Genomic DNA, 27,358 nt, shown 5'->3' on the forward strand with positions numbered 1-27,358 from the left:
CCTGTTCAGCCGGGAGGAGAAGTAATGGCCCCGGCTCCTCCTTTCCCCTGCTTCCTAAGGTTAGGTCCTGCGAGGGGGAGGTGGTTTGGTGGATGGCTGCCACCTTCTCATCCATCTAACGGCAGGGGGAGGGTGGAGGGATGCTTGCAATGATTCCTGCCTTTCCGTCCGCCGTCCATCTACAGCTGTGCTTGCGGCAATTACGACCGGTGGGGGGTTTGTGGCTTTAGTTTGCCACCCCCCCCCCATATATTTAGCAACAGCCGCCACTGCCTATAACCCTAACATTAACCCTTTGCTATAACCACATAACTAAGGCCCCCTAGAACTGGAAAACAAACCCTTCCCTATGACCCTAACACTCTCCACAACACTTATACTCTTTGTAGCAGTAATACTAACCCTGCAACCCTAATATTAATCCTTCTTGTAATCTTCATAGTTACACTAAGCCTCCTAATAAACCGAATAACATTCCTTGTAACTGTTATACTTATCCTAACACTAAACTTTGTAACCCCAAACTTAATCATTCTTGCAACTGTCATACTAACCCTCCCTGTACACCTAACACTAGTCCGAACATTACCCCCCTGCATTCCCAACACTAACCTTCTCTGTAATCTCAACACTAGTGACCCATCATTGGTGTCAGTGGGAGGAATTGTGCCCCGTCATTGGTATCAGTGGGAGGATTAGTGCCCCATCATTGGTATCAGTGGGGGGAATAGTGTCCCATCATTGGTATCAGTGGGAGGAATAGTGACCCATCATTGGTGTCAGTGGGAGGAATAGTGCCCCATCATTGGTGTCAGTGGGAAGAATAGTGCCCCGTCATTGGTGTCAGTGGAAGGAATAGTGCCCCATCATTGGTGTCAGTGGAAGGAATAGTGCCCCATCATTGGTGTCAGTGGAAGGAATAGTGTGCCATCATTGGTGTCAGTGGAAGGAATAGTGCCCAATCATTGGTGTCAGTGGGAGAAATAGTGCCCCATCATTGGTGTCAGTGGAAGGAATAGTGCCCCATCATTGGTGTCAGTGGGAAGAATAGTGCCCCGTCATTGGTGTCAGTGGAAGGAATAGTGCCCCATCATTGGTGTCAGTGGAAGGAATAGTGCCCCATCATTGGTGTCAGTGGAAGGAATAGTGTGCCATCATTGGTGTCAGTGGAAGGAATAGTGCCCAATCATTGGTGTCAGTGGGAGAAATAGTGCCCCATCATTGGTGTCAGTGGAAGGAATAGTGCCCCATCATTGGTGTCAGTGGGAGGAATAGTGCCCCGTCAGTGGAAGGAATAGTGCCCCATCATTGGTGTCAGTGGAAGGAATAGTGCTCCATCATTGGTGTCAGTGGGAGGAATAGTGCACCATCATTGGTGTCAGTGGGAGGAATAGTGCCCCATCATTGGTGTCAGTGGGAGGAATAGTGCCCCATCATTGGTGTCAGTGGGAGGAATAGTGCCCCATCATTGGTGTCAGTGGGAGGAATAGTGGCCCATCATTGGTGTCAGTGGAAGGAATAGTGCCCCATCATTGGTGTCAGTGGGAGGAATAGTGCCCCATCATTGGTGTCAGTGGGAGGAATAGTGCCCCATCATTGGTGTCAGTGGAAGGAATAGTGCCCCATCATTGGTGTCAGTAGGAGGAATAGAGTGGAAGGAACAATGCCCCACTTCTGCTAACAATGGGGGGAATAATACCCCAAGGGCCAGGTAAAAGCATGCAAAGGGCCACAGTTTGGAGACTAATACTCTAATGCCGCGTACACACGACCGGACTTATGTCCGACAGACTTTTGACGGAGTTCTGACGGACTTTCCGAATGAACGGACTTGGCCACACACAATAACACCAAAGTCCGACGGATTCGAACATGATGACGTACGACCGGACTAGAATAAGGAAGTTCATAGCCAGTAGCCAATAGCTGCCCTCGCGTCGGTTTTTGTCCGTCGGACTAGCATACACACGAGCGGATTTCTCGGTAGGAACTGGGTCCGGCGGAGTTCTGTCGGAAAAATTTGAAACATGTTCCATTTCTAAAGTCTGTCAGACTTTTGCAAATCAAAAGTCCGCTGCAGCCCACACACAATCGAATGGTCTGCCGGAATCATTCCGTCGGACTTTTGATGTTGAAAAGTCTGGTCGTGTGTACAGGGCATAACGGTTCGACTTGATTTTGCTGTTGGGGCCACTCATTCCTTTAGCTGCCATCATACGGGACATCTCTGTTCTCCTACAGACCATCCAGACAGAGATCCAGAATCTGAAGGACCAGGTCCAGGAGCTGCACAGAGACCTGACCAAGCACCATTCCCTCATCAAGACAGACACCATGAGCGAGATCATCCAGAAGTCTCTGCAGGTGGATGTGCAGATCGCCTCGGAGTATTCCTCGGTGGAAATGATGAGGACGGCATTTGAGGAGGTGAGTTAATTTATCAGATCCATTGGCAGCATCTGTAATGGCCAGACTAAAGGAAGAGATATTAGGAGGGCCAAGAATTCAGAACCGGGGGCACAGTTATGAGCCACAGGGCAACCATTGTTATCAGAGGCCAGAAGACCAGAAGCATCTAAAGCCTTCAGAGTGAAGAGGGACCTCAAAGTCTTTCTGTTGATCCTTTTTTAGGTTTTCATAAATGTAATCATTTTCATTATATTCAGAAATATGTATTACAACCTTTCACTTTTTTTAATTCTAGATTTGGGAAGAAACCTACCAAAGGGTGGCAAATGAGCAGGAAATATATGAAGGTAATATGACGTGTTCCTGCAGTATTCACAGTTGTGTTGTACTTGTGTGTGTGTGTGTGTGTGTGTATATACAGAGGCCTTGCCAAAAAAGCTAAACCTCTTAGCACCCTGTAGGACTATTGAACCCCCTTTTTCCGCCCTTCCTTTCTTTGAGACCGATAGTGATAAGCTTGGGTTTGGCACAAATTCAAGGTCATCTGAACCCCGAAGTTAGTTGTCACTGCTGGGCCATGGGCCTAATATAACACATGGCCATTATACAGTGGTGTGAAAAAGTGTTTGCCCCCTTCCTCATTTCCTGTTCCTTTGCATGTTTGTCACACTTAAGTGTTTCGGAACATCAAACCAATTTAAACAATAGTCAAGGACAACACAAGTAAACACAAAATGCAATTTGTAAATGAAGGTGTTTATTATTAAAGGTGAAAAAAAATCCAAACCATCATGGCCCTGTGTGAAAAAGTGATTGCCCCCTAAACCTAATAACTGGTTGGGCCACCCTTAGCAGCAACAACTGCAACCAAGCGTTTGCGATAACGTGCAATGAGGCTTTTACAGCGTCCTGGAGGAATTTTGGCCCACTCATCTTTGCAGAATTGTCCTAATTCAGTTACATTAGAGGGTTTTCGAGCATGAACGGCCTTTTTAAGGTCATACCACAACATCTCAATAGGATTCAGGTCAGGACTTTGGCTAGGCCACTCCAAAGTCTTCATTTTGTTTTTCTTCAGCCATTCGGTGGTGGACTTGCTGGTGTGTTTAGGATCATTGTCCTGCTGCAGAACCCAAGTTCGTTTCAGCTTGAGTACACGAACAGATGGTCGGACATTCTCCTTCAGGATCTCTTGGTAGACAGCAGAATTCATAGTTCCTTTTATCACGGCAAGTCTTCCAGGTCCTGAAGCAGCAAAACAGCCCCAGACCATCACACTACCACCACCATATTTTACTGTTGGTATAATGTTCTTTTTATGAAATGCAGTGTTCCTTCTACGCCAGATATACTTGGACACACACCTTCCAAAGAGTTCCACTTTTGTCTCATCGGTCCACAGAATGTTGTCCCAAAAGTCTTGGGGATCATCAAGATGTGTTGTGGAGAAATTGAGACGAGCTTTGATGTTCTTTTTGCTCAGCAGTGGTTTTCTCCTTGGAACTCTGCCATGCAGGCCATTTTTGCCCAGTCTTTTCCTGATGGTGGAGGCATGAACGCTGACCTTAACTGAGGCAAGTGAGGCCTGCAGTTCCTTGGACGTTGTTGTGGGGTCTTTTGTGACCTCTTGGATGAGTCGTCGCTGCACTCTTGGGGTAATTTTGGGCGGCCGGCCACTCCTGGGAAGGTTCACCACTGTTCCGTGTCTTCGCCATTTGTGGATAATGGCTCTCACTGTGGTTCGCTGGATTCCCAAAGCTTTGGAAATGGCTTTATAACCCTTTCCAGACTGATAGATCTCAATTACTTTCTTTCTAAATTGTTCCTGAAGTTCTTTGGGTCTCGGCATGATGTGTAGCTTTGAGGCCCGGTTCACACCGCTGCGGGGGGAGATCCGGATGTGATTCGCACAGCAAATCACATCCGATCTCCGTAGCGATGCGAGTTCAGCCATACAGATAGTATGGCTGAATTCGCAGCGCTCCCGCAGCAAACTCGCACAGGACCCTTTTTTGGGTCCGCAACAGAATCGGATAGCATGGGTGTTCACACCATGCGATCCGATTCCTGTGCGAGTCGGCAGATCGCACTGCGATATGCGGACGGATCTGGGGGTGTCATTAACATATCATTGACACTCCCAGCCGTCCGCATAGGGCAGTGTGAACTGCCGGCGGGAGCAATGCGATGCGGGAAAACGCAGCGGATTCGCGGCGTTCCCGCATCGCTATAGTGTGAACCCGGCCTTAAGGATCTTCTGGTGGACCTTACTGTGTCAAGCAGCTCCTATTTAAGTGATGCCTTGATTGTGAACAGGTGTGGCAATAATAAGGCCTGGGTGTGGCTATAGAAATTGAACTCAGGTGTGGTCAACAACAGTTATAGTATGTTTTAACAAGGGGGGCAATCACTTTTTCACACAGGGCCATGATGGTTTGGATTTTTTTTCACCTTTAATAATAAACACCTTCATTTACAAATTGCATTTTGTGTTTACTTGTGTTGTCCTTGACTATTGTTTAAATTGGTTTGATGTTCTGAAACAATTAAGTGTGACAAACATGCAAAGGAACAGGAAATGAGGAAGGGGGCAAACACTTTTTCACACCACTGTAGGTCAATATTATTGACTTAGTATAGCCATTTCGCTATACACCGATCAGCTACAACTTTATGACCACTGACAGATTAAGTCAAGAACATTGATTATCTCATCTTCAATGACATCTGAAAATGGGGTGGGATATATTAGGCAGCAAGTGAACATGTTGTCCCTGAAGTTCATGTGTTGAAAGGAGAAAAAATGGGCATCGCAGTTTGTGTATGGGTGAGGGTCAGGGTACCCATGCTGACCCGTGTCCACAGCCAAAAGTGCCTACAATGGGCATGGGTGCATCAAAACTGGAACACGGAGCAATGGAGGAAGGTGACGTGGTTTGATGAATCACGTTTTCTTCATGTGGTTGGTCGGGTGGGTCACTTACTAGGGGAAGTGATGGTACCAGGATGCAGTATGGGAAGAAGACAAGCCGGCGGCGGCAGTGTGATGCTACAGGCAATGTTCTGCTGGGAAAGCCTTGGCTCCTCCCATTCATGTGTATGTGACACGGACCACATACCTAAACATTGTTGGTGACCAAGTACACCCCTTCATTGAAATGGTATTCCCTAATGGCAGTGGCCTCTTTCAGCAGGATAATGCACCCCGCCACACTGCAAAAATGGTTCAAGAATGGTTTGAGGAACACAATGAGTTTGAGATGTTGATTTGGCCTCCACATTCTGCAAATCTCCATCCAATGGAGCATCTGTGGGATGTGCTGGTAAAACAAGTACGATCCACGGAGGCCCAACTTCCCAACTTACAGAACTTGAAGGATCTGCTACAGAAGGCTTGGTGCCAGATACCACAGCGTACCTTCAGAAGTCTAGTGGGGGCCATTCCTGGATGGGTCAGGTCTGTTTTGGCTGCAAAAGGGGGGCCCACTTTATATTTGGTGAGCGGTCGTAAAGATTTGGCTGATTGGTGTATTACGTCAATATCATTGGCCTAATATGGCCATGTGACCATATTTGGTTGATGACATCACAGTCACCCTCGACCTTTGTACACCTACAGCTGTTGGGGGGCAGTAACCTCATTAGGGCACAGGGCTGGGAGGGAGAATCCTGCCACCGATAATGATTGCCCCATCCGTGGTCTGGTCTCTCGTTCTCTGCAGCTCAGCTACACGACCTCCAGCAACTGAAACAAGAAAACGGATACCTGACCACAATCGCCAAGCAGATCGCGCCATATGTACGATCCATCGCCAAGGTCAAAGAGCGCCTGGAGCCCAGGTAGGAAATGTTTATAGTTTTGTGATGTGTTTTTTGGTTTAATTATTGATATCCAAGAAAGAATTGTACAAATCTTTCCATCCTGATACATTTTTGGGGGTTTAACCTGTTCATTTGTTCCTTGTTGGGCACATCCTGCCAATGGTGACTGTTTTTTTCTACCTGATACACCGGAAGATATGAAAAAGTTCCTTAAAGCTTAAAGTGGATGTAACCCTTCCATATCCCCCAAAAATATGTAGAAGAGTCCATATCGGCCTAAACTGAGAAGAAAAAAAATTTTTTTTATGTATTTTTGGGGGGATAGTTATTACAGCAAAAAGTAAAAAAATATTGAGTTTTTTTCAAAATTTACGCATTTTTTAGTTTATAGCGAAAAAAAATAAAAACCGCAGAGGTGATCAAATACCACCAAAAGAAATCTCTATTTTTTGTTAAAAAAAGACGTTAGTTTTGTTTGGGAGCCACGTCGCAAGACTGCGCAATTGTCAGTTAAAGCGACGCAGTGCCGAATCGCAAAAAGTGCTCTGGTCAGGAAGGGGGTAAAATCTTCCGGGGGTGAAAAGGTTAAAAAATGTATTAGTTAGATGATGGGAGAGGGGAGGAAATAGGGAAGGCAAAGGTGTAGATCAGGGATATGCAATCAGCGGACCTCCAGCTGTTGCAAAACTACAAGTCCCATCATGCCTCTGGGAGTCATTGTTGTGGCTGTCAGAGTCTCGCTATGCCTCATGGGACTTGTAGATCTGCAACAGCTGGAGGTCCGCTAATTGCATATCCCTGGAGTAGAGCATGCTTGCAAAGAGAATTTTCCCTTCGTTTAGTGACTGAGGTGATATTGTGCCGACTTCAGCGATTCAGGAGCCCGCTGGCAAAAATCTTGTTTTTTCCTCGCTTGTGATTGGATTTCCTTTTGCAAAGTGATTTTTTTTTTGTTCTCTCTCATTTCATTGGCTAAGTTAAAGGGGTTGTAAACCCTTGAGGTTTTTCTATTCTATGTAATAAGGTGAAAAACTGTGCTGCAGCTCCCCCCCCCCCCCTCTCTTATTTGCCTGATCCGGTCGTTCCAGCGACAAGCACACCCGCTCCAGCCACTGTCTCGGGTCCTCATTGGATAGATTGATAGCAGCGCAGCCATTGGCTCCCGCTGCTGTCAATCATATCCGATGACGCAGAGTCAATGGACGCAGCAGCAGGACCGGGCACTGGAGAAGAGGAGGAGCCAGGAGCACTGCTGAGGGACCCCAGAAGAGGAGGATCGGGGCCACTCTGTGCAAAACCAACTGCACAGAAGAGGTAAGTATGACATGTTTATTTTTGTTTTTAAACAAACCTTTACATATCCTTTAAGTGAAAATCGGCTTTAATGGTGAACAAGCTGCACTCCCTTAGTAAATCAGGATCAGTGAGGAGATGCATTGCACACAACTGTACTATATATATATTTATTATTATTATTATTATTATTATTATTATATATAACAGACTGAAAGAACCTCAAGAGCTGAAAGACGATGTATCTGAGAAAACCTCTGAAGATTCCTCAATGATGGAGGTGCATGGCAGGTAACAAAAAAAAATTATATATATATTCTTCATCAGTGGGTGTGCAAGTCCAGAGTGCCCAACTATGCTCATTCTTTCATCCCAGCTTCTCTATTCATAGAAGACAGCAGGCACTACAGATTCTATGAATGGAGGAGGTGCACTCTTCAATCATCCTCCCGTCTTCTATTCATAGATTTTGTTTTCATTCATAGAAGCCGGCAGGCACTACACCTCCTATGAATGGAGGAGACGGACCCTTCAATCATCCTCCCGTCTTCTATTCATATAACTTCTTTCATTCATAGAACATGTAGTTATAGCTTCTGTGAATGGAGGAGGCGGACCCTTCATTCATCCTTCCATCTTCCATTCATAGATTTTGTTTTCATTCATAGAAGCTGGCAGGCACTACAGCTCCTATGAATGGAGGAGGCGGGCCCTTCAATCATCCTCCCGTCTTCTATTCATAGAACTTCTTTCATTTATAGAACATGTAGTTATGGCTTCTGTGAATGGAGGAGGCGGACCCTTCATTCATCCTCCCATCTTCCATTCATAGATTTTGTTTTCATTCATAGAAGCTGGCAGGCACTACAGCTCCTATGAATGGAGGAAGCGGACCCTTCATTCATCCTCCCATCTTCTATTCATAGAGCTTGTTTCATTCATAGAAGCTGTAGTTATGGCTCCTATGAATGGAGGAGGCGGACCCTTCATTCATCCTCCCGTCTTCCATTCATAGAGCTTGTTTCATTCATAAAATCTGTAGTTATGGCTCCTGTGACTGGAGGAGCTGGTAAGAAAATGGCGGACATAGGTGGGCACTCTGGAGTGCCTATGACAAGTCCAGTGGCTCCTATTAACTCCTGCAGCACCAACACAATGCGGTGGGTGGGGGCAGGGGCATGAGGGGTACCTGTCACAGGTTTCTCAGTTCTGTTAACCACCGATGCACCAGGAGATTACGGGGGGGGCATTGGAGGAGAAAGTTTTTACCCAAACCAGGAGACAAGAGACACATCACACTGATTGGTTAATAATGTCTGTTGCGTCTATTTTGTTATTTTTAACTAAATTTAGGCTTTACATTCCCTTACCTCATACTTGTCTGGGAGTATTTGCTGTTCGCTCCTTGAAACTTCATATAAATCATCTCTGTGTAAATGTTCTCCCCATATATTCTCTGCACTCTGAATGTGTTAGCCGGGGAAATACCGCATAATGACCACTAGATGGAGCTGAGGAGCTAATTTCCTATGCTAGGTTATAATGCACTCATTCACACATCCTCCATCTGCAGGGAATGTAGCCTGACAACGTTCAAATTTGCTCCATTCATAAAGAACAAATTTATATGCATTTTGTACAGAGAAACGTGTACATTTTATTTTTTTTTTTTATAAATCCACCCCCACAGTGTATAAAGCAGAAACTCCAGGCTGACAACATTTTGTAGTTTCTGCAAAAGAAAAAAAAAAGTTACTTTTTTGGCTCTCATGTATCAAAGTGGTAGTGTAGATCATCGACTTCTTCCTTCATCCGTTCACACCATGTGATCTGTGAACCAATGACAGAGCACGCTGCCTTCTGTGAATGGATAAGTGGAGAATGGGGGAGGGGGGCAGATTACTGGACAGGTGGGGGGTCAGAAGCACAGCGAGGGTTGTAATGTCTGGTTATGAATCTTCTAGTAATCAGTGATATGGACACGGGATAAACTCCGGAATGGGGAATGCTTTCTCTTTTTATATATTAGAAATTTTAAAATGCGATAGAGGAGCAAAGAATGACTTCTGATGGGTACTCCATAGCCTATTCCTTTTACATATTGTGTGTGTGTGTATGTATATATATATATATATATAATATATATACACACACACACACACACACTATTTCCCAAAGTATTGGGACACCTGCCTTTACACACACATGATCTTTAATGACATCCCAGTCCGGAGGGTTCAATATTGAGTTGCGCTTTGCAGCTATAACAGCTTCACCTCCTCTGGGAAGGCCGTCCACAAGGTTTAGGAGATGTGTCTATGGGAATGTTTTACCATTCTTTCAGAAGCGCATTTGTGAGGTCTGGCACTGATGTTGGACGAGAAGGCCTGGCTCGCAGTCTCCGCGCTAATTCATCCCAAAAGTGTTCTATCAGGTTGAGCTCAGGACTCTGTGCAGGCCAGTCAAGTTCCTCCACCCCAAACTCACTCATCCATGTCTTTATGGACCTTGCTTTGTGCACCGGTGAGCAGTCATGTTGGAACAGGAAGGGGCCGTCCCCAAACTGTTCACACAAAGTTGGGAGATTGTGAAATTGTCCAAAATGTCTTGGTATGCTGACACCTTAAGAGTTCCCTTCACTGGAACGAAGGGGGCAAGCCCAACCCCCCATCATAATCCTGCTTCCCCCCACACCATAATCCTGCTCCCCCCCTCCTCACACCATAATCCTGCTCCCCCCCACACCATAATCCTGCTCCCCCCCCTCCTCACACCATAATCCTGCTCCCCCCCCACACCATAATCCCCCCTCCACCAAATGATTTGGACCACTGCACAAAGCAAGGTCCATAAAGACATGGAGAAGCGAGTTTGGGGTGGAACAATTTGACTGGCCTGCACAGTGTCCTGACCTCAACCCGATAGAACAGCTTTGGGATGAATTAGAGCGGAGACTGAGAGACAGGCTTTCTTGTCCAACAGTTCCTGACCTCGCAAATGCGCTTCTGGAAAAACATTCCCATAGACACATCTCCTAAACCTTGTGGACGGCCTTCCCAGAAGAGGTGAAGCTGTTATAGCTGCAAAAGGTGGGCCAACTTAATATTGAACTCTCCGGACTAAGACTGGGATGTCATTAAAGTTCATGTGTGTGTAAAGGCAGGCGTTCCTATACTTTTGACAATATAAGTATACATACAGTATATACATACACACACAAGCCAATAGTGTGCAGACAGCACCAAAGCTATATAGCTTAAACAGTAAGGCCCAATTCACACTGATGCAACACAAGCGCTTTGACTTTGGAGCACTTGTCACATTAGAAGTCAGACCACATTCTGTGCAATGGAACTGTTCTAATCTGTGCGACTTGAGTCGCTCTGACTTAGAAAATGGTTCCTGCACTACTTTTGGTCCAACTTCGGTACACAACGTGCAAGCAACTTCTTTAACAGAAGTCAATGCAAGTCGTACCACAGTTGCACTAGGGTCTAGCTTTATACTCATGTGACTTTAAAGCTGCACAGTGTGAACCCAGGCTGACTCCACTTTTGTTGAGAACCCCCAAAACCCCCCCCCCCCCCCAAAGGTGATCTCTGTACATTGCAGGGATTGTAGCAAACTCTGTAGCAGATTCCTACCTTTTGTTGTTCTGAAGAAATATCTGTTTCTTTCTCTGTGTCCATGTGCAAAGTGAATGGGAGTGACTTAATCATTATCAGTCAGCTGCTGCACCTGCAGGGCTCTAATGAGGAAAGTGCCAGGGTCTGCCTCCCTTTAGATGTGACTTCCCTTTTTTGAGAGCATCTCACCAAAAATTACATTTTTGTTGCAGGGGATGCCCAAAATCTGACATTTATCTTAGTGCAGACTTCTGGGAAAATCAGGGACCCAATCACACCAGCAGGAAATTACATCTCTGGGGGGCGGGGGCTGTATACCATCTGTGCACAGAACACCTCCTGGCAGCCATATTGCATTTTACAGAAAATGACAGCAGCTGCAGGTTACAAAGGGAAGATAATTTATATATTTGTTAATTTATGCTTTTTTCCCTTTTTTCATTGGGGGGGTGTGGCTTGTTGCACCATATTGTGGAGCGTTATCACCGCGGGCACCACAAGGGCCACCTGCCAGCGCCCTAACAACTGGTGATGTCATAGTTTGGAGGACCCTTGTTGGTCCTTCCCCTCTCGGTCAGCACTGGGGTCACATTGGCTGAATGAAGGAGAAGAGAAATGCTGGAATACTAGTCGGTGGGAGGATGCAAAGGTGTCTTTACATTGTAAAAATAAATCCCCCTCTAGCGCTGGGTGTCCCCCGTGTGTGTAGATGCCCCTGAATTATGGAAAACTATTTGTTTTTTACATTTTAGAATGGGGTGAATCGGGATTGTACATCATTTTAAAGGGTGACTGAAAAGCACTGGTTCTGACATAAGGAGGTGGGGGGGGGGGGCTCTGATGGGAACCCCCGATACAAGGTGACACTCTGATGGGAACCCCTTACAAGGGGTGACTCTGATGGGAATCCCGTACAAGGTGACACTCTGATGGGAACCCCTTACAAGGGGTGACTCTGATGGGAACCCCGATGCAAGGGGAGACTCTGATGGGAACCCCGTACAAGGGGAGACTCTGGTGGGAACCCCGATACAAGGGGAGACTCTGGTGGGAACCCCGATACAAGGGGAGACTCTGATGGGAATCCCGTACAAGGTGACACTCTGATGGGAACCCCGTACAAGGGGAGACTCTGGTGGGAACCCCGATACAAGGGGTGACTCTGATGGGAATCCCGTACAAGGGGAGACTCTGGTGGGAACCCCGATACAAGGGGAGACTCTGATGGGAATCCCGTACAAGGTGACACTCTGATGGGAACCCCGTACAAGGGGAGACTCTGGTGGGAACCCCGATACAAGGGGAGACTCTGATGGGAATCCCGTACAAGGTGACACTCTGATGGGAACCCCGTACAAGGGGAGACTCTGGTGGGAACCCCGATACAAGGGGAGACTCTGATGGGAATCCTGTACAAGGTGACACTCTGATGGGAACCCCGTACAAGGGGAGACTCTGGTGGGAACCCCGATACAAGGGGAGACTCTGATGGGAATCCCGTACAAGGTGACACTCTGATGGGAACCCCGTACAAGGGGAGACTCTGATGGGAACCCCGATACAAGGGGAGACTCTGGTGGGAACCCCGATACAAGGGGAGACTCTGATGGGAATCCTGTACAAGGGGAGACTCTGATGGGAATCCCGTACAAGGTGACACTCTGATGGGAACCCCGTACAAGGGGAGACTCTGATGGGAACCCCGTACAAGGGGAGACTCTGGTGGGAACCCCGATACAAGGGGAGACTCTGATGGGAATCCCGTACAAGGTGACACTCTGATGGGAACCCCGTACAAGGGGAGACTCTGGTGGGAACCCCGATACAAGGGGAGACTCTGATGGGAATCCTGTACAAGGTGACACTCTGATGGGAACCCCGTACAAGGGGAGACTCTGGTGGGAACCCCGATACAAGGGGAGACTCTGATGGGAATCCCGTACAAGGTGACACTCTGATGGGAACCCCGTACAAGGGGAGACTCTGATGGGAACCCCGATACAAGGGGAGACTCTGGTGGGAACCCCGATACAAGGGGAGACTCTGATGGGAATCCTGTACAAGGGGAGACTCTGATGGGAATCCCGTACAAGGTGACACTCTGATGGGAACCCCGTACAAGGGGAGACTCTGATGGGAACCCCGTACAAGGGGAGACTCTGATGGGAACCCCGTACAAGGGGAGACTCTGATGGGAACCCCGTACAAGGGGAGACTCTGGTGGGAACCCCGATACAAGGGGAGACTCTGATGGGAACCCTGTACAAGGGGAGACTCTGATGGGAACCCCGATACAAGGGGAGACTCTGATGGGAATCCCGTACAAGGTGACACTCTGATGGGAACCCCGTACAAGGGGAGACTCTGATGGGAACCCCGATACAAGGGGAGACTCTGGTGGGAACCCCGATACAAGGGGAGACTCTGGTGGGAACCCCGATACAAGGGGAGACTCTGATGGGAATCCTGTACAAGGGGAGACTCTGATGGGAATCCCGTACAAGGTGACACTCTGATGGGAACCCCGTACAAGGGGAGACTCTGATGGGAACCCCGTACAAGGGGAGACTCTGATGGGAACCCCGTACAAGGGGAGACTCTGGTGGGAACCCCGATACAAGGGGAGACTCTGATGGGAACCCTGTACAAGGGGAGACTCTGATGGGAACCCCGATACAAGGGGAGATTCTGATAGGAACCCCGATACAAGGGGAGACTGATGGGAACCCCATACAAGATATCACTCCGATGTAAAAGGGGACCTGATGGGGATTTCTTTTTGGCCTGCAAAATTTTGTAAAATATCTACAATTTGGCCCACGTACAGAAAAGTTTGGATCCCCTTATCTCAGGCCTCCAATTCTCCACTTGCCTACTCCCATTTTGCGAGTGGAAAATGAGGCCCGGTGAGTGTGGGCTGCCTGGGAGCGGGGGGGGGGGGGGGGGGGACGAGCAACGCCAGTAACACCAGCAGGTGAGGGTTGAATGGGAGCTCTTCTCCTAGCGATCGCCCAGAGAGAAGAGAGAGCTGGCTGAATCATCAGAGTGCAGGACATCGCTTTAGCAGCTTTCATTTCCGCTGTCGCACACAGCCACCATCTCCCGTCTCTGGGACTTTGATAGACCCATCCAATCCCGGGACATGTGAGGTTTATCAAACTCCCCGAGCCAGGAGGCGGGGCTGCACGTGACGGCGAGCACTGAGAACACACGGCATTTGAAACGAAAGCTGTTGCAGTGATGTTCCTCGGCGCTCTGATGATCCGTCCGGCAATCCTCTCCTATCTTCCCCTGCACAGGTAGGCTGCATTTTTGTGTCACAGGCTGCATTGTTGGGCACAGGCTGCATTGATGGGCACAGTCTACATTGATGGGCACAGGCTGCATTGATGGGCACAGGCTGCATTGTTTTGGCACAGGCTGCATTGATGGGCACAGGCTGCATTGTTTTGTCAAAGGCTGCATTGTTGTGTCACAGGCTGCATTGATAGGCAGGCTGCATTATTTTGGCACAGGCTGCATTGTTTGGCACAGGCTGCATTGTTTTGGCACAGGCTGCATTGATGGGCACAGGCTGCATTGTTTTGTCACAGGCTGCATTGTTTTGGCACAGTCTGCCTTGATGGGCACAGGCTGCATTGATGGACACAGGCTGCATTGTTTTGGCACAGGCTGCCTTGATGGGCACAGGCTACATTGTTTTGGCACAGGCTGCATTGATGGGCACAGGCTGCATTGATGGGCACAGGCTACATTGTTTTGGCACAGGCTGCATTGATGGGCACAGGCTGCATTGATGGGCACAGATGAGGCTGCACTGAAAAAGTTGTTGTTAATATTTATTTTTATAACTTATAGTAATTCTGCATAAAACGTTTAAGTGTCATTTCATGAGATCATTTATGAGGGTGTCTTGCGGGGGCGGGGCAGAGTAGCGGTTGGGTGGGGCAGCTGGTGGCGAGTAACCCTTGAGGCCTGGATAGTAGGTCAGGACTTGACATTTGGAGCCCTGCCTCATCTAATTCCTGACCCTTTCATTCTAGGAACGAAGTGACGACTTGCCCAGAAGACCAGCATGAAAAGCCTCCAGAATTGAAGTTTGACAACCGAACGTTGGACCTGCTCAGTGATGACGTTCTGCTGATCAGCAAAGATTATTACAGGCTGAAGCAGAATCTCTCCTCCTGGAAGGGGCTGAACACATAACGGGGCTCACAATCGCCCCGTCTACAGTCGTCTTATCAAACGAGTGCAAGTTGTCTCTTAACAACCAGTTACAATTGACAGTAATACTGGAGAGCGCAAAATCTGGTGCAGATCTCTATAGAAACCAATCAGCTTCCAGGTTTAGGGCCTCATGCACACCGGACGTTTTTACAGCGGCTGTTTTTTGCTTCAGACGTTTTTTTTCCCTATAGTCAGTAAACTCCCCATCATGTTACCCTATGTGTCCATACACACACAGGCTGTTATCAGCAGTTTTTGGCTGGGGTGTTTTTTGGCTTTAAAAAAAATAATAAAAACTATTGGGTTCTGAGAGGAGTTTTTCAGCTGTAAAAACGCTCTAATGTCAAAAAACGCTGATAAACGCTCAAAAGCGTGGCTCACCAGCGTTTTTTTTTTTTTTTGACGTTTTTGATCCATAAAAAAAAAAAACACTATTGCAAAAACTTTGAAAAACTCACTGCAAAGCTACTGGCGTTTTTATAACGTTATTTTAGCGTCCAGTATGCATGGAGCCTTATAGTCAACGCTTAACCGCTTGCCGACAAGCTGCGCGAATCGCCGTTATTTTTTTGGCCACTAGGGGCACGCAGCTTGCCCCCAGGAGCCGACGTGACCGCCGGGCTCCCGCGATCGCTCGTGACACGGGCGAGAACCGGGATCTGTGTGTGTAAAGGGGGAGAAGAGACTGACCGTGTGTTCATACAGAGTATGAACAGCGATCTGTCTCTTAGCCTAGCAAGTCCCACCCCCCCCCTTCAGTTAGAACACACACTAGGGAACACAATTAACCCCTTGAGCGCCCCCTAGTGTTAACTCCTTCCCTGCCAGTGACATTTGTACAGTAATCAGTGCATTTTTATAGCGCTGATCGCTGTATAAATGTCAATGGTCCCAAAAAACCAAATGTCAGAAGTGTCCGATGTGTCCACCATAATGTCGTAGTTTTGATAAAAACCGCTGATCGCCGCCATTACTAGTAAAAAAAAAAAAATAATAATAAAAATGCTATAAAACTATCCCCTATTTTGTAGAGGCTATAACTTATGCGCAAATCAATCAATAAACGATTATTGCGATTTTTTTTTAACAAAAATATGTAGAAGAATACGCATCGGCCTAAACTGAGGGAAAAAATGGGGATATTTATTATAGCAAAAAATACTAAATATGTTTTTTTTTTTTCAAAATTGTCACTCTTTTTTTGTTTATAGTGCAAAAAAATAAATAAAAAAAACAGCAGAGGTGATCAAATACCACCAAAATAAAGCTTTATTTGTGGGGGGGGAAACATTAATTCTATTTGGGTACAGCGTCACACGACCGTGCAATTGTCAGTTAAAGAGGAAGTAAACCCTGATGAGTTTACTTCCTCTTTGATTCCCTGCAAAGGTAAAGCATAATGCACTACTATGCATCGCATCGCATCGCATAACAGTCCATTATGTGTCACTTACCTGACACAGGAGCCAGCGATGTCACCGCTGTCCCCTGTAGTCCGGAGCGTCCATCTTCTCGGTGTGTCTCGCCGCTCCGCCGCTGTCATTAGGCGAAGCCGCGATGACGTCACTCCCGTGCATGCGCACGGGAGTCGCCACTCGTGGCATATCGCCGTTGACCGCGACGTGCTCAGTGCGCCTGCGCCGTAGACAGCGGTGCCTGTTTTTAAGCAAATATCTCCTAAACCGTGTAGGTTTAGGAGATATTTCTTGGACCTACAGGTAAGCCTTAATCTAGGCTTACCTGTAGGTCATGGTTGGTTGTAAGGGTTTACAACCAATTTAAAGCGACGCAGTGCCGAATCGCAAAAAAATGGCCCGGTCATTCAGCGGCCAAATCTTCCAGGCTGAAGTGGTTAATAGAACAAGCTGAAGTTGGCAGCTGATTGGCTCCCATGCAGAGCTGCACCAGTTTCTGAGTCCTCCAGTTTTAGTAAATCTCCCCCCCCCCCCCCCGATGGCTGTCCGCTGTATTAGCTTCCCCATTAGTTGAGGGAGAATCGGTCACAATTGGGTCTCATGAGCTCCTCCTCTTCCAGGCCCCTTTCACACTTGTGCAACTTGGGACTGCAAAGTCACATGACAAGTCACACCCCCATGATTTCCAATGAGTACTGTTCATATCTGTGCAACTTCAATTTGCAGCGACGTCAAAGTAGTCCCTGCACTACTTTGATGCGACTTGAGGTCCATAAACCCCAAGATTACACAGGAACTGCTTCAAGTTGTGTCAGTCGTGCGACTTTCAGGTCACACAAGTGTGAAAGGGGCCTTACCTTGACTTGACAGGGTTCGGTGTTGGGGGTCAGAGGTCATCCAACATCCGGCAGTTACTGTCCTATCGACCCCCTGACCTCACACACGTGTGCATCACTCTTCACCCACCGTATCCACATGTACATTTCTACTGTGCGAACTGAGCAACAAAAAAAATGTTCTTCAGGCTCCTCCCCTCTTCTGACAAATGCTCTTTCCACCCTAATCACACGTGCGATTTATCATGAGACGTTGGACATCAAAGTCGCATCGCAAGTCTTCCCCCGTGTTTTCCCAATGGTAACCATTCATTGATGTGCGACTAAAGGCCTCGTACACACGATCCAAAAATTGCGTGGAAAAACCCGTACGGCGAGCTCTCGCAATTTTCGGATCGTCAGTACGGTGCTTTCGACAGCCGGTTACGTTTTTTTCGTCAGACAAAAATTGGATGTGCGGACTATAACATTTTTGTCAGATGTGAACTCAACGTCCGATTTTTTTGTTTCATCAGTGCAGTTTTTGTACGGAAAAAATCGTAAGCGCAAGACTGTGCGTGCTCAGAAACGAAAGAATACAAAACTGTTCAACACGTGACGTCACTTCCTGTCATACGAACATTTTCGTTTGGTGAGAAATCTCTTCACTATGGACATGAGACCAGCATGCCACAAAAAAAATAAAAACAGACGTTCGGTCGTCCGAAAATCGCGTGTACGGGGCTTTAGACCCCTTTCACACTGAGGCGTTTTTCAGGCGCTTTTTGGGCTAAAAAATAGCGCCTGAAAAACGCCTCCCCTGCAGTCTCAGTGTGAGAACCCGAGTGCTTCCACAGGGCGATGCGCTGGCAGGACGTTAAAAAAAAAAAAAAGTGAGCATCGTTGGGGCGGCGAAGGAGTGGTGTATACACCGCTCCTAATGCGCCCCTGCACATTGAAATGAATGGGTTACCACTGCCGCCTGCAAAACACTTCGGCAACGGCACTACACTGGCGCATTTAACCCCTTCATCGGCCACTACCGGGGGTTAAAAGCGTCCCTGCTAGCAGCCGAATAGCGCCGTTAAAATGACGGTAAAGCGCCGCTAAAACTAGCAGCATTTTACCGCCAACGCACCGCTCCATTCTGAAAGCAGCCTAAAGCCTCGCACACGCGGTACAATTGTTGGCAAGGATTGTCTGCCTAAAATCCAATCATTAGTACGCTCCGTCAGACAATTGTTGCCAGCAAATGTTGGATGGCAGGCTAGTACATTTTCGGCGGACAGCGGCCTGTTGTCAGGTTTTCGGGTGGTCAGTACACAAATCCGTCACACAAAAGTTGAAAGTACAAACACGCATGCTCGGAATCAATACTCACCAGACACAAAATTTAGCAGAAGGGGCCCAAAGGGGGGCGCTCAAGACCTGAAATTCCTCGTAGTACGTCACTACGTTCGTGTTTGTTGGCCGGACAATTGTGTGCCGTTTGTATGCAAGACAAGATCCGACACACGCCCTGTAGACAAAAATCAGACGCTCGGTGGGCCGACAATCCGATCGTGTGATCGAGGCTTTAGTCACAGCCACACCAGAGAAGTTCATTGCACTACTTTGGTCCGACTTTCATGCAACTTGAGGGCCGCAGACTTCAATGTTAACCCCTCCCCCCCCCCCCCAAAGTTGCATGAAAAGTCGCACCTGAACATTTTACATACAACAGTGGGTCAGACTTTGCAGAGGGACAAGTCACCTCCATCCACAGTGGTGGGAGTGTGAATGGAGCCTTTATTATGGGCCGTAGTAAAATACTGCAACTTGTCTATAAAGACTCCATTCACAAGTCAGGAAGAGGAAAGTTGTGTCCGTTGCCCGGTAGTAACCGTTGTCGAGGGACGACTTGTATCTGTTTCTTGAGATGACTTGGCCAGACAGAATTCAGGAAATCCATTGACAGAATTTTTAAATGAATAGCTCCTTTTCCTTCTTCATGTTGTCTCCTAGCCGCCAAATAAAGAAATTCCCGCTCCCGCGAATATCTCCTCTGTGATTGGCTCCTGTTCTCCTTTAAATAAAATTGGTTTGAAAAATTCACTTTTGTTTTTATTCTAGTGTCTGCCGTCATGTACAGAGGAATCTCCTGATTCTAAAATGTGTTATTAAAACCCTTCTTGAAAACAAATAAAACGAAGCCGTATCCCTTCTAATAATATTTGTGTGTGTATTACAATGAGCTTTTATAGATCACGAGGGGAGATCTTACTCTGCCGGGCATCACTACGTCCGAGGTCCCAGGAGTGAATTTACATGGGGGGGGTGCCTAAAAATACTCCTAATCTCTGCACTGTTAGATGTATACTACTGACCTCTGCATTACATACTCCTAACCTCTGCATTGTTACATATATACTACTGACCACCTCTGCATTGTTACATATATACTACTTGCCTCTACATTACTCCTAACTCTGCACTGTTAAATATATACTCCTAACCTCTGCATGTTGCATATACCCTGTTTTCCCAAAAAATAAGACCTAGCGTGATTGTCGGTGATGGCTGCAATATAAGCCCTACCCCCCCAAATAAGCCCTACCCTGAAAATAAGACCTACAAGGACTTTAACTAGGGCTTATATTGCAGCCATCACCGACAATCACGCTAGGTCTTATTTTCAGGGAAACAGGGTATACTCCTAACCTCTGCATTATTACATATATACTCCTGACCTCTGCATTACTCCTAACCTCTGCATTGTTACATTCTACTGACCTCTGCATAACCTACTACTGACCCCTGAGTTACCTCCTGTGTAATCTACTACTGCCCTGTAAACTCTGCAATACTACAGACCCCTGTCCTGTGTCTGACATGCCCCTGCCCTCTGGGAACTTGCTATTGACCCCTGAACCCCGCTTTACATAAGTGTTACCTAGTAGGTGAGGTTGAAAAAATGACACAAGTCCAACCTATGTGTGGATTATATGTCAGTATTACATTGTATATCCCTGTATGTTGTGGTCGTTCAGGTGATTATCTAATAGTTTCTTGAAGCTATCAATGCTTCCCGCTGAGACCACCGCCTGTGGAAGAAAATTCCACATCCTTGCCGCTCTTACAGTAAAGAACCCTACTACTTCAGGGATATGCAATTAGCGAACCTCCAGCTGTTGTAAACTACAAGTCCCATCATGCCTCTGGGTGTCATGCTTGTGGCTGTCAGAGTCTTGCTATGCCTCATGGACTTGTAGTTTCTGCAACAGCTGGAGGTCCGCTAATGGCATATCCCTGTCCTACGTAGTTTAAGGTTAAACCTCTTTTTTTCTAATTTTAGTGGCCACAAGTCTTGTTAAACTCCCTTCCGCAAAAAGTTTTCTCCCTATTGTGGGGTCACCAGTCCGGTATTTATATATTGTGGGGTCACCAGTCCGGTATTTATATATTGTGGGGTCACCAGTCCGGTATTTATATAATGAAATCATATCCCCTCTCAGGCGTCTCTTCTCCAGAGAGAATAAGTTCAGAGCTCACAACATTTCCTCATAACTAATATCCTCCAGACCCTTTATCAGTTTTGTTGCCCTTCTTTGTAGTCGCTCCATTTCCAGTACATCCTTCCTGAGGACTGGTGGGACTGGTGCCCAGAACTGGACAGTATACTCCAGGTGCGGCCGGACCAGAGTCTTGTAGAGGGGAGAATTATCGTTTTATCTCTGGAGTTAAAGTGGAGTTCCGCTCCTCTCCACGGTGCTGGAATTCTTACTGTGGCCGCCTAGCTGTCGCTTCACAGCCGGGCACGCACTGCGCATGCGCGAGCCGCACTGTGAATGGCCGGCAATCTTCTGGGACCTGTGATGCAGGGATGGAGGGGGAGAGGTGATCTTCCTTCCGGCGCTGTGGAGCCCTGGGAGGAAGTGGGAGCTGGATGCCTCTAAAAAGAGGGTATCTGCTCCCCCCCCCCCCCAAAAAATGACATGCCAAATGTGGCATGTCAGGGGGTCACTTACACTTAAAGAATAAGTTACATTTTTGGGTGGAACTCCACTTTAAACCCCTTTTTAATGCCAATATTCTGTTTGCTTTGTTAGCAGCAGCTTGGCATTGCTGAGCCCATCATCTACTAGGACCCCCATGTCCGTCTCCATCCTAGATCCCCCCAGAGGTTCCCCTCCCCCCAGTCTATAGATTGCATTCAGATTTTTGCCACCCAAATGCATTATTTTAAATTTTTCCACATTTAACCTCATTTGCCATGTAGTTGCCCCTCCCCCCATTCATTTGTTCAGATCTTCTTGCAAGGTTTCCACATCCTGCGGAGAAGTTATTGCCCTACTTAGCTTAGTATCGTCCGCAAATACAGAGATTGAACTGTTTCCCCCATCCCCCTCCTCCAGGTCATTTATGAACAAATTAAATAGGATTGGTCCCAGCACAGAACCCTCAGTTACGGCTGAGCTCTGCCTTACATTGACCTACGAGTCACATACTACTGACCCCCCCCCCCCGAACTCTGCGTCACATGCTACGGACCCGACCCAACCAACTCTGCGTCACATACTCCTGACCCCCCCCCGAACTGTGCGTCACATACTACTGACCCGAGTTACATACCTCTGCACCACTGACCCCTGAACTCTTCAAACCTTCCTTACTTGTAATTGGCCCGTGTTAAAAAAAAAAAAAAAAAGTGACCTCTGACCTCCTCCACACTGTTCAGGTTGATCTCCCCCTCTCCAGGGTCACTTACCTCTAGATTACACAAATGACAGATTTGGAAACATAAAACCTCATCAGATGTTCAGAATAAGAAGATAAAACGGGGGAAGAATTCAGCCGCTGGGTACAGATATATTTTTAACAATATAATTTTATTTTAAAGTCATTGTATGCGCCAATATTTACAGAGCAGAATGTAGAGAAATCCGACCAGAAATCAGTTTTAGCCAGAGAAGGGTTAGAACCTCTGGTGGGTGGGTGGGGGGGTGTGGGTGTGTGTTTCCTCTCCTCTCATAGACACCAATATGATAATTTCTAATAGAATTCAGAAGATACTTTTCTTTTTCTGCTCGGGATCCTCCGAGGTCCCGCCTCCCCTTTCTTTCTTTCTTGGCCTGGGTGTGGTTTGGTGTCAGCTGGAGAGAAAGTGACCCAAACTTCCCAAAATGGGGTCACAAACACCAATAATCACCCGACAGAGGTTCTAACCCCCCCCCCCCCAATAGAATTTGGAACTTTACAGATGACAGAAATAAACACAAAGACTGGATGGTTGGAAAGGGGATTTTATTGAGTGGGATGGATTGGCCCCCCGATCTCGCCCACCAACCAATGGAATTGCCGCTTTCCCATGAAGTGATGAAATGCGTATCTGACATTTGATTGTCTACAAGAAGAGCAAAGTGCGCCTGTCATGTGTACACGGCTGTACATGTCATGTCATGTCATGTGATGATGGGACAACCCGGCAACACAAAGCGACACGCTAACACTATCCAGGAAAACACACAGCTGTGCTAAAGTCAGAGACATTTATTATACCTTCAATGTGTTTTATACAATACATTGCTGCCAGATTCAGCAGGCTTTTCACAGTGCTACCGAGAGGGGCATACAACCTCCCCGGCCCGTGTTCTCTCAGGTTCAGATTCCAGGCGGTTCAGAAATTAAAGGATAGCAGCAAAAGATGAACCCGAGACGTTCCGCGGATAATCAGTGTCACTTTATGCTGTCCATATCTAGAGTTTAAAAAAATATCCCTTGCTATAGGTGGAGGCCATTTACATACCTCTTGAAGCCTGGGCAAAAAACCTCCAGAGGTGGCATCATCCTGTCCTACCTCATTTCTAAGACATTCCCAGCCCATATGAACCCCCCCCCCCCACGCATGCGCCCTCTAACCCCCTCTGTTGCAGTTGCTTTGAGCCCAGTGATGCTGCAACAAAGGAGATAGTAGACCACAGATGTGCGGGGGGTTGGAGAGCTCGCTCCTCTGACAGCAGGGGGTGGGAAGTAGCAGCTGGGAGCGTCTTAGCGACGTCCTAGCAACAAGGCAGGATGATTCCATCTCTGGCAGTTTTTCAGCCAGGCTTCAGGAGGTGCATAAATTTAGCATAGGGGGCTATCAGCAAAGGTGAACCAACCCTCTAAATGTAAAGTTCTCACACCTATCTGCAGGGACACGCAGGCGGTGTTTATAGGCGACGGGCGCCATGCAGCCCCTTCACCGCAATCCGCTGACTGATGCACTTCAGTCAACTCCTCTTATTTGTGAGGGCGGCTACAGGAAACTCATTCCTAGAGTCACGCCCACAGCGGACCGCGCCGTCCCCACCGCCACTAACAATATAAAAAAGAAACACAAAAAGTGTACAAAGCAGCAAATAAAAACAAATTGGACATGCCGGGACCCTTTCACAAACGTTTGGTTCACACAGGCGGCAGCCAAACAGGCAGCTAATTTACCGCTCACCTGCAAATGAGCGCGATAGGCTGGGGGGGGGGGGGGGGGGGGGGCAGAGCATACATTGCCATGGCCGCGGAGTGCCAATATTGGACGCAGCGTTTCAAGTCTGACCAATTGAGTGAGAGCACCTCCCACTCGAAGTTGAGCACCGCCCACTCTCCCATTGGAGTCAACAGTACCGCACCACAGCTATGGTGGTTACGGCATGGTAGTTGAATGTAAAATCCAAAAAAGCGGTCCGCCACAGATCACTTTTCAGAGGGGCTGTAAGAATCTGCCGCCTGTGTGAATGAACCTAAAAAACAGAGCAAGGGGGAAAAAAAAAAAAAAGGAATTCCCTTAATTTGCAAGGATTTCCTCTCACTTCCTGTTTTACCTATGGGACAGGAAGTGAAGCCAAAATCCCCCCGTGGGACAGGAAGTAAACCCCCCCCCCCCCCACAAACGGGACAGGAAGTGAAGCGAAATTTCCATTAAACTGATTGGGGTTTTGCCCATAATTCTACTTTAATAGGGGGATTTTTTTTTTCTCCCCCTACAGCGACAATTTTTTAAATTTTTTGTTGTAAAGTTACTGGTTTTCTTTGAAGGATCCATTTTTCTCCACTTTTCATAGAGAAGTCCTCAGGTTTACAAGTGCAAATTAAAGAATGAAAGCCGCCTTCTGGTTGATCCAGGCTCAGGCTTCCCTTTGGCCCCCGCCCCCATATTATACAACACAACACTGGGGGATCAATCTTTGGTCTTTTTACCCTCATACATTCCAGACTGCGGATCCACCACGTCTTCAATGTGACCGAGAAATCGATCATCAGCAACGCAGCACAGAGAAAAATGAAGAATGTTGATGGAATTAGAAGGGAGCGATCCCCACCCACACGCCCGACACCCTCATTTCATTATTTTGTGATTCGTTAGCCTGGAACAAACACTCCTGTAAATCAGTGCATTTTTATAGCACTGATCACTGTATAAATGTGAATGGTCCCAAAAAAGGTGTCAAAAGTGTCTGATGTGTCCGCCGCAGTCTACGATTAAAGAAAAGAAAAAAAAAAAAAAAAAAAAAAAAAAGGAAAAGCCACAGATCGCCACTATACTGGTAAAAAAATTAATAAATAAAAATGCCATAAATCTATCCCCTATTTTTAAGGCGCTAGAACTATTGCGCAAACCAATCAATATACGCTTATTGTGATTTTTTTTTTACCAAAAAAATAAAAATAAAACGTATATCAGCCTAAAGTGAGAAACTCACTTTGTTTATAGCAAAAAAAAAAAAGAATTAAAAACGCAGAGGCGATCACATACCACCAAAAGAAATCTCTATTTGTGGGGGGGGGGGGAAGAACATAAATGTTTGGTTACAGCGATTGGTCAGTACGGCAAATGTCAGTTAAAATCGACGCAGTGCCGAATCGCAAAAAAAAAAAAAAAAAATTAATTAAAGGGGGCAAATCCTTCTGGGGCTGAAGTGGTAAAAATCGCTCATGTTGCGAACCGCTCGAATACCGCACTATTCGCAGTCCGCGGTATTACTGTACTTGAAAGCCCTTCACATACATTTATGACACTTTCAGTATTAAAGCTGAACTGCTGTCAGCTTGCATACAGAAAGGCTATTTGTTAGATCCCCACCTCTCTCATTAAGGTGGGGGGGGGGGGGGGGGGGGGGGGTTTAAGACTGAAAACAGAAAAATGCTCTCCTTCTCCCTCAGTCTGGTAGAATTCTTACCCAAAGGTCTCACCAAACCGCCCTTCTTTGCCAGTCATACAGTCCATGTCATCACATACAATGCAGGTCCCAGTGGTCCTGCGCTGTACACCGGGACATTGAGGGCATGGATAGGAGAGCGCCAGCTGCTGGGGAAATGAGGAATAGGGCAGGTAATGCTTCCCGCTATCGTTCCGTAGACCTCAATAGAAACATCAAAAACGCAGTGCTTGCATTTTTTGGACGCATTTCTGCTGGTTTCTCCTGCAAGCTTGCCCACTACAAAAATGCAAAAACGCATAAAAGTGCATTAACGAGTGTGGGGAAAAAAAATAAAATTGAACACATTTAAAAATGCAAAACGCACCTGGAAAAAGCATCAAACACAACCTGACCCAAGTCACATAACATGCGATATCCCATGTTAGTCAATGAGAGCTGTGTTAGCACTACTGAAGTCGCTCTGATTTCAGAAAAGGTTCCTGTACTATTTCAAGGCGACTTCTATCCGACTTGTGCCCATAGACTTTAAAAAAAAAAAAAAAAAAGGAAGTCGCCTCCAAGTCGGATCCTCATCTATATTGATGTAATTTGGATCCGATATTACAGGAAGATTCTCCAAGCAGTGTAGCCCCTCCCGCACTTCAAAGTAACATGACCAAGTCGTACTCAAGTCGCAGGTCCCTGTTCACACTGCCGCGACTTTGAATCCAACATCCCTGGGCGACTTCATCAGGGGGCCTGCATAGGACTTCTTTAAACAGAAGTCACTGCAAGTCGTGTTGAAGTCACACCAAATTAGTGCAGGAACCTTTTTCTAAGTCGCACCGAAGGTTCTATTGCCGTTAATGGGCCATGACTTGTCATGCGACTTTGAACTCTTAAGTTGCATGACAAGTCGCAGCAGTGTGAGCCAGGGGTCAAGTTGCCCGACTTTCAGGTTGCAGTAGTGCGAAACGAGCCTTAGAGTGTCCTTGCATGGACACTGCATGGATATATATATATATAAAAAAAAAAAAAAAAACACGCACCCGGTGTGAACGAGTCCTCAGGACTCACATTTTACAGAGCCAATCAGCACACAGATCAGCACGGCAGACTATTGATCCGGAGCGGCATCTTAGAGGCTGGTAATACTTTATTATTGGAGTATGACTCTGCTATACTGCACCTGGTAACGCTGGAAAAGAAACAGCGGCCTCTCTGATGATGTCAGGTAAAAGAATATGGAACAACTAAAAAGATAACCCCCACCCCAGAAGATGAATGATTTGTATCAATGCTGGATGTAAAATCTAAATTGCACTCTGAACACCGACACCAGGGAGACCTCCCTGGTCCGTTTACCCTCCTCATCACCTCGGCAGAGAGAGACGGTTTACTTTTAGAAATGCGTGAACTCCGAGGCCAGTTCAGGACTCCCGGAACCTGTAAGAAACGACTTCTTTAGCTGAAGAGCTGCATTGACGATTTGTGCGTATCTCCATAGAACATTGCACGGTGCGGATCTCAGTGTAGAACCAGCTTTGTTCTGTAGAACATTCATGCATATAAAGGATATAGAAATCTGAGCCGTA

General features: G+C 46.9%; 1 protein-coding gene across 2 annotated transcripts in view; it reads left to right on the forward strand.

Annotated features, from left to right (window-relative positions):
• The window catches only part of RNF207 (ring finger protein 207), a 90,162-nt gene extending 70,461 nt beyond the window's left edge, over positions 1 to 19,701 (forward strand). Inside the window, exons 14-18 of one of the 2 annotated variants that reach the window (XM_077458304.1) lie at positions 2,242 to 2,427; positions 2,705 to 2,756; positions 6,132 to 6,249; positions 7,735 to 7,815; positions 15,194 to 19,701. In XM_077458304.1, coding sequence (XP_077314430.1) covers positions 2,242 to 2,427; positions 2,705 to 2,756; positions 6,132 to 6,249; positions 7,735 to 7,815; positions 15,194 to 15,356 — 600 coding nt within the window. In that variant the 3' untranslated portion in view covers positions 15,357 to 19,701. The remainder of the gene's footprint in view (positions 1 to 2,241; positions 2,428 to 2,704; positions 2,757 to 6,131; positions 6,250 to 7,734; positions 7,816 to 15,193) is intronic. The other variant, XM_077458305.1, reaches the window with a different exon arrangement.
• The last annotated feature ends 7,657 nt before the right edge of the window (positions 19,702 to 27,358 follow it).

The sequence above is a fragment of the Lithobates pipiens genome, unplaced genomic scaffold, assembly GCF_037356315.1.
Source record: "Lithobates pipiens isolate NorthernLeopardFrog02 unplaced genomic scaffold, aLitPip1_a1.2 Scaffold_27, whole genome shotgun sequence".
Lineage (NCBI taxonomy): Eukaryota > Metazoa > Chordata > Amphibia > Anura > Ranidae > Lithobates > Lithobates pipiens.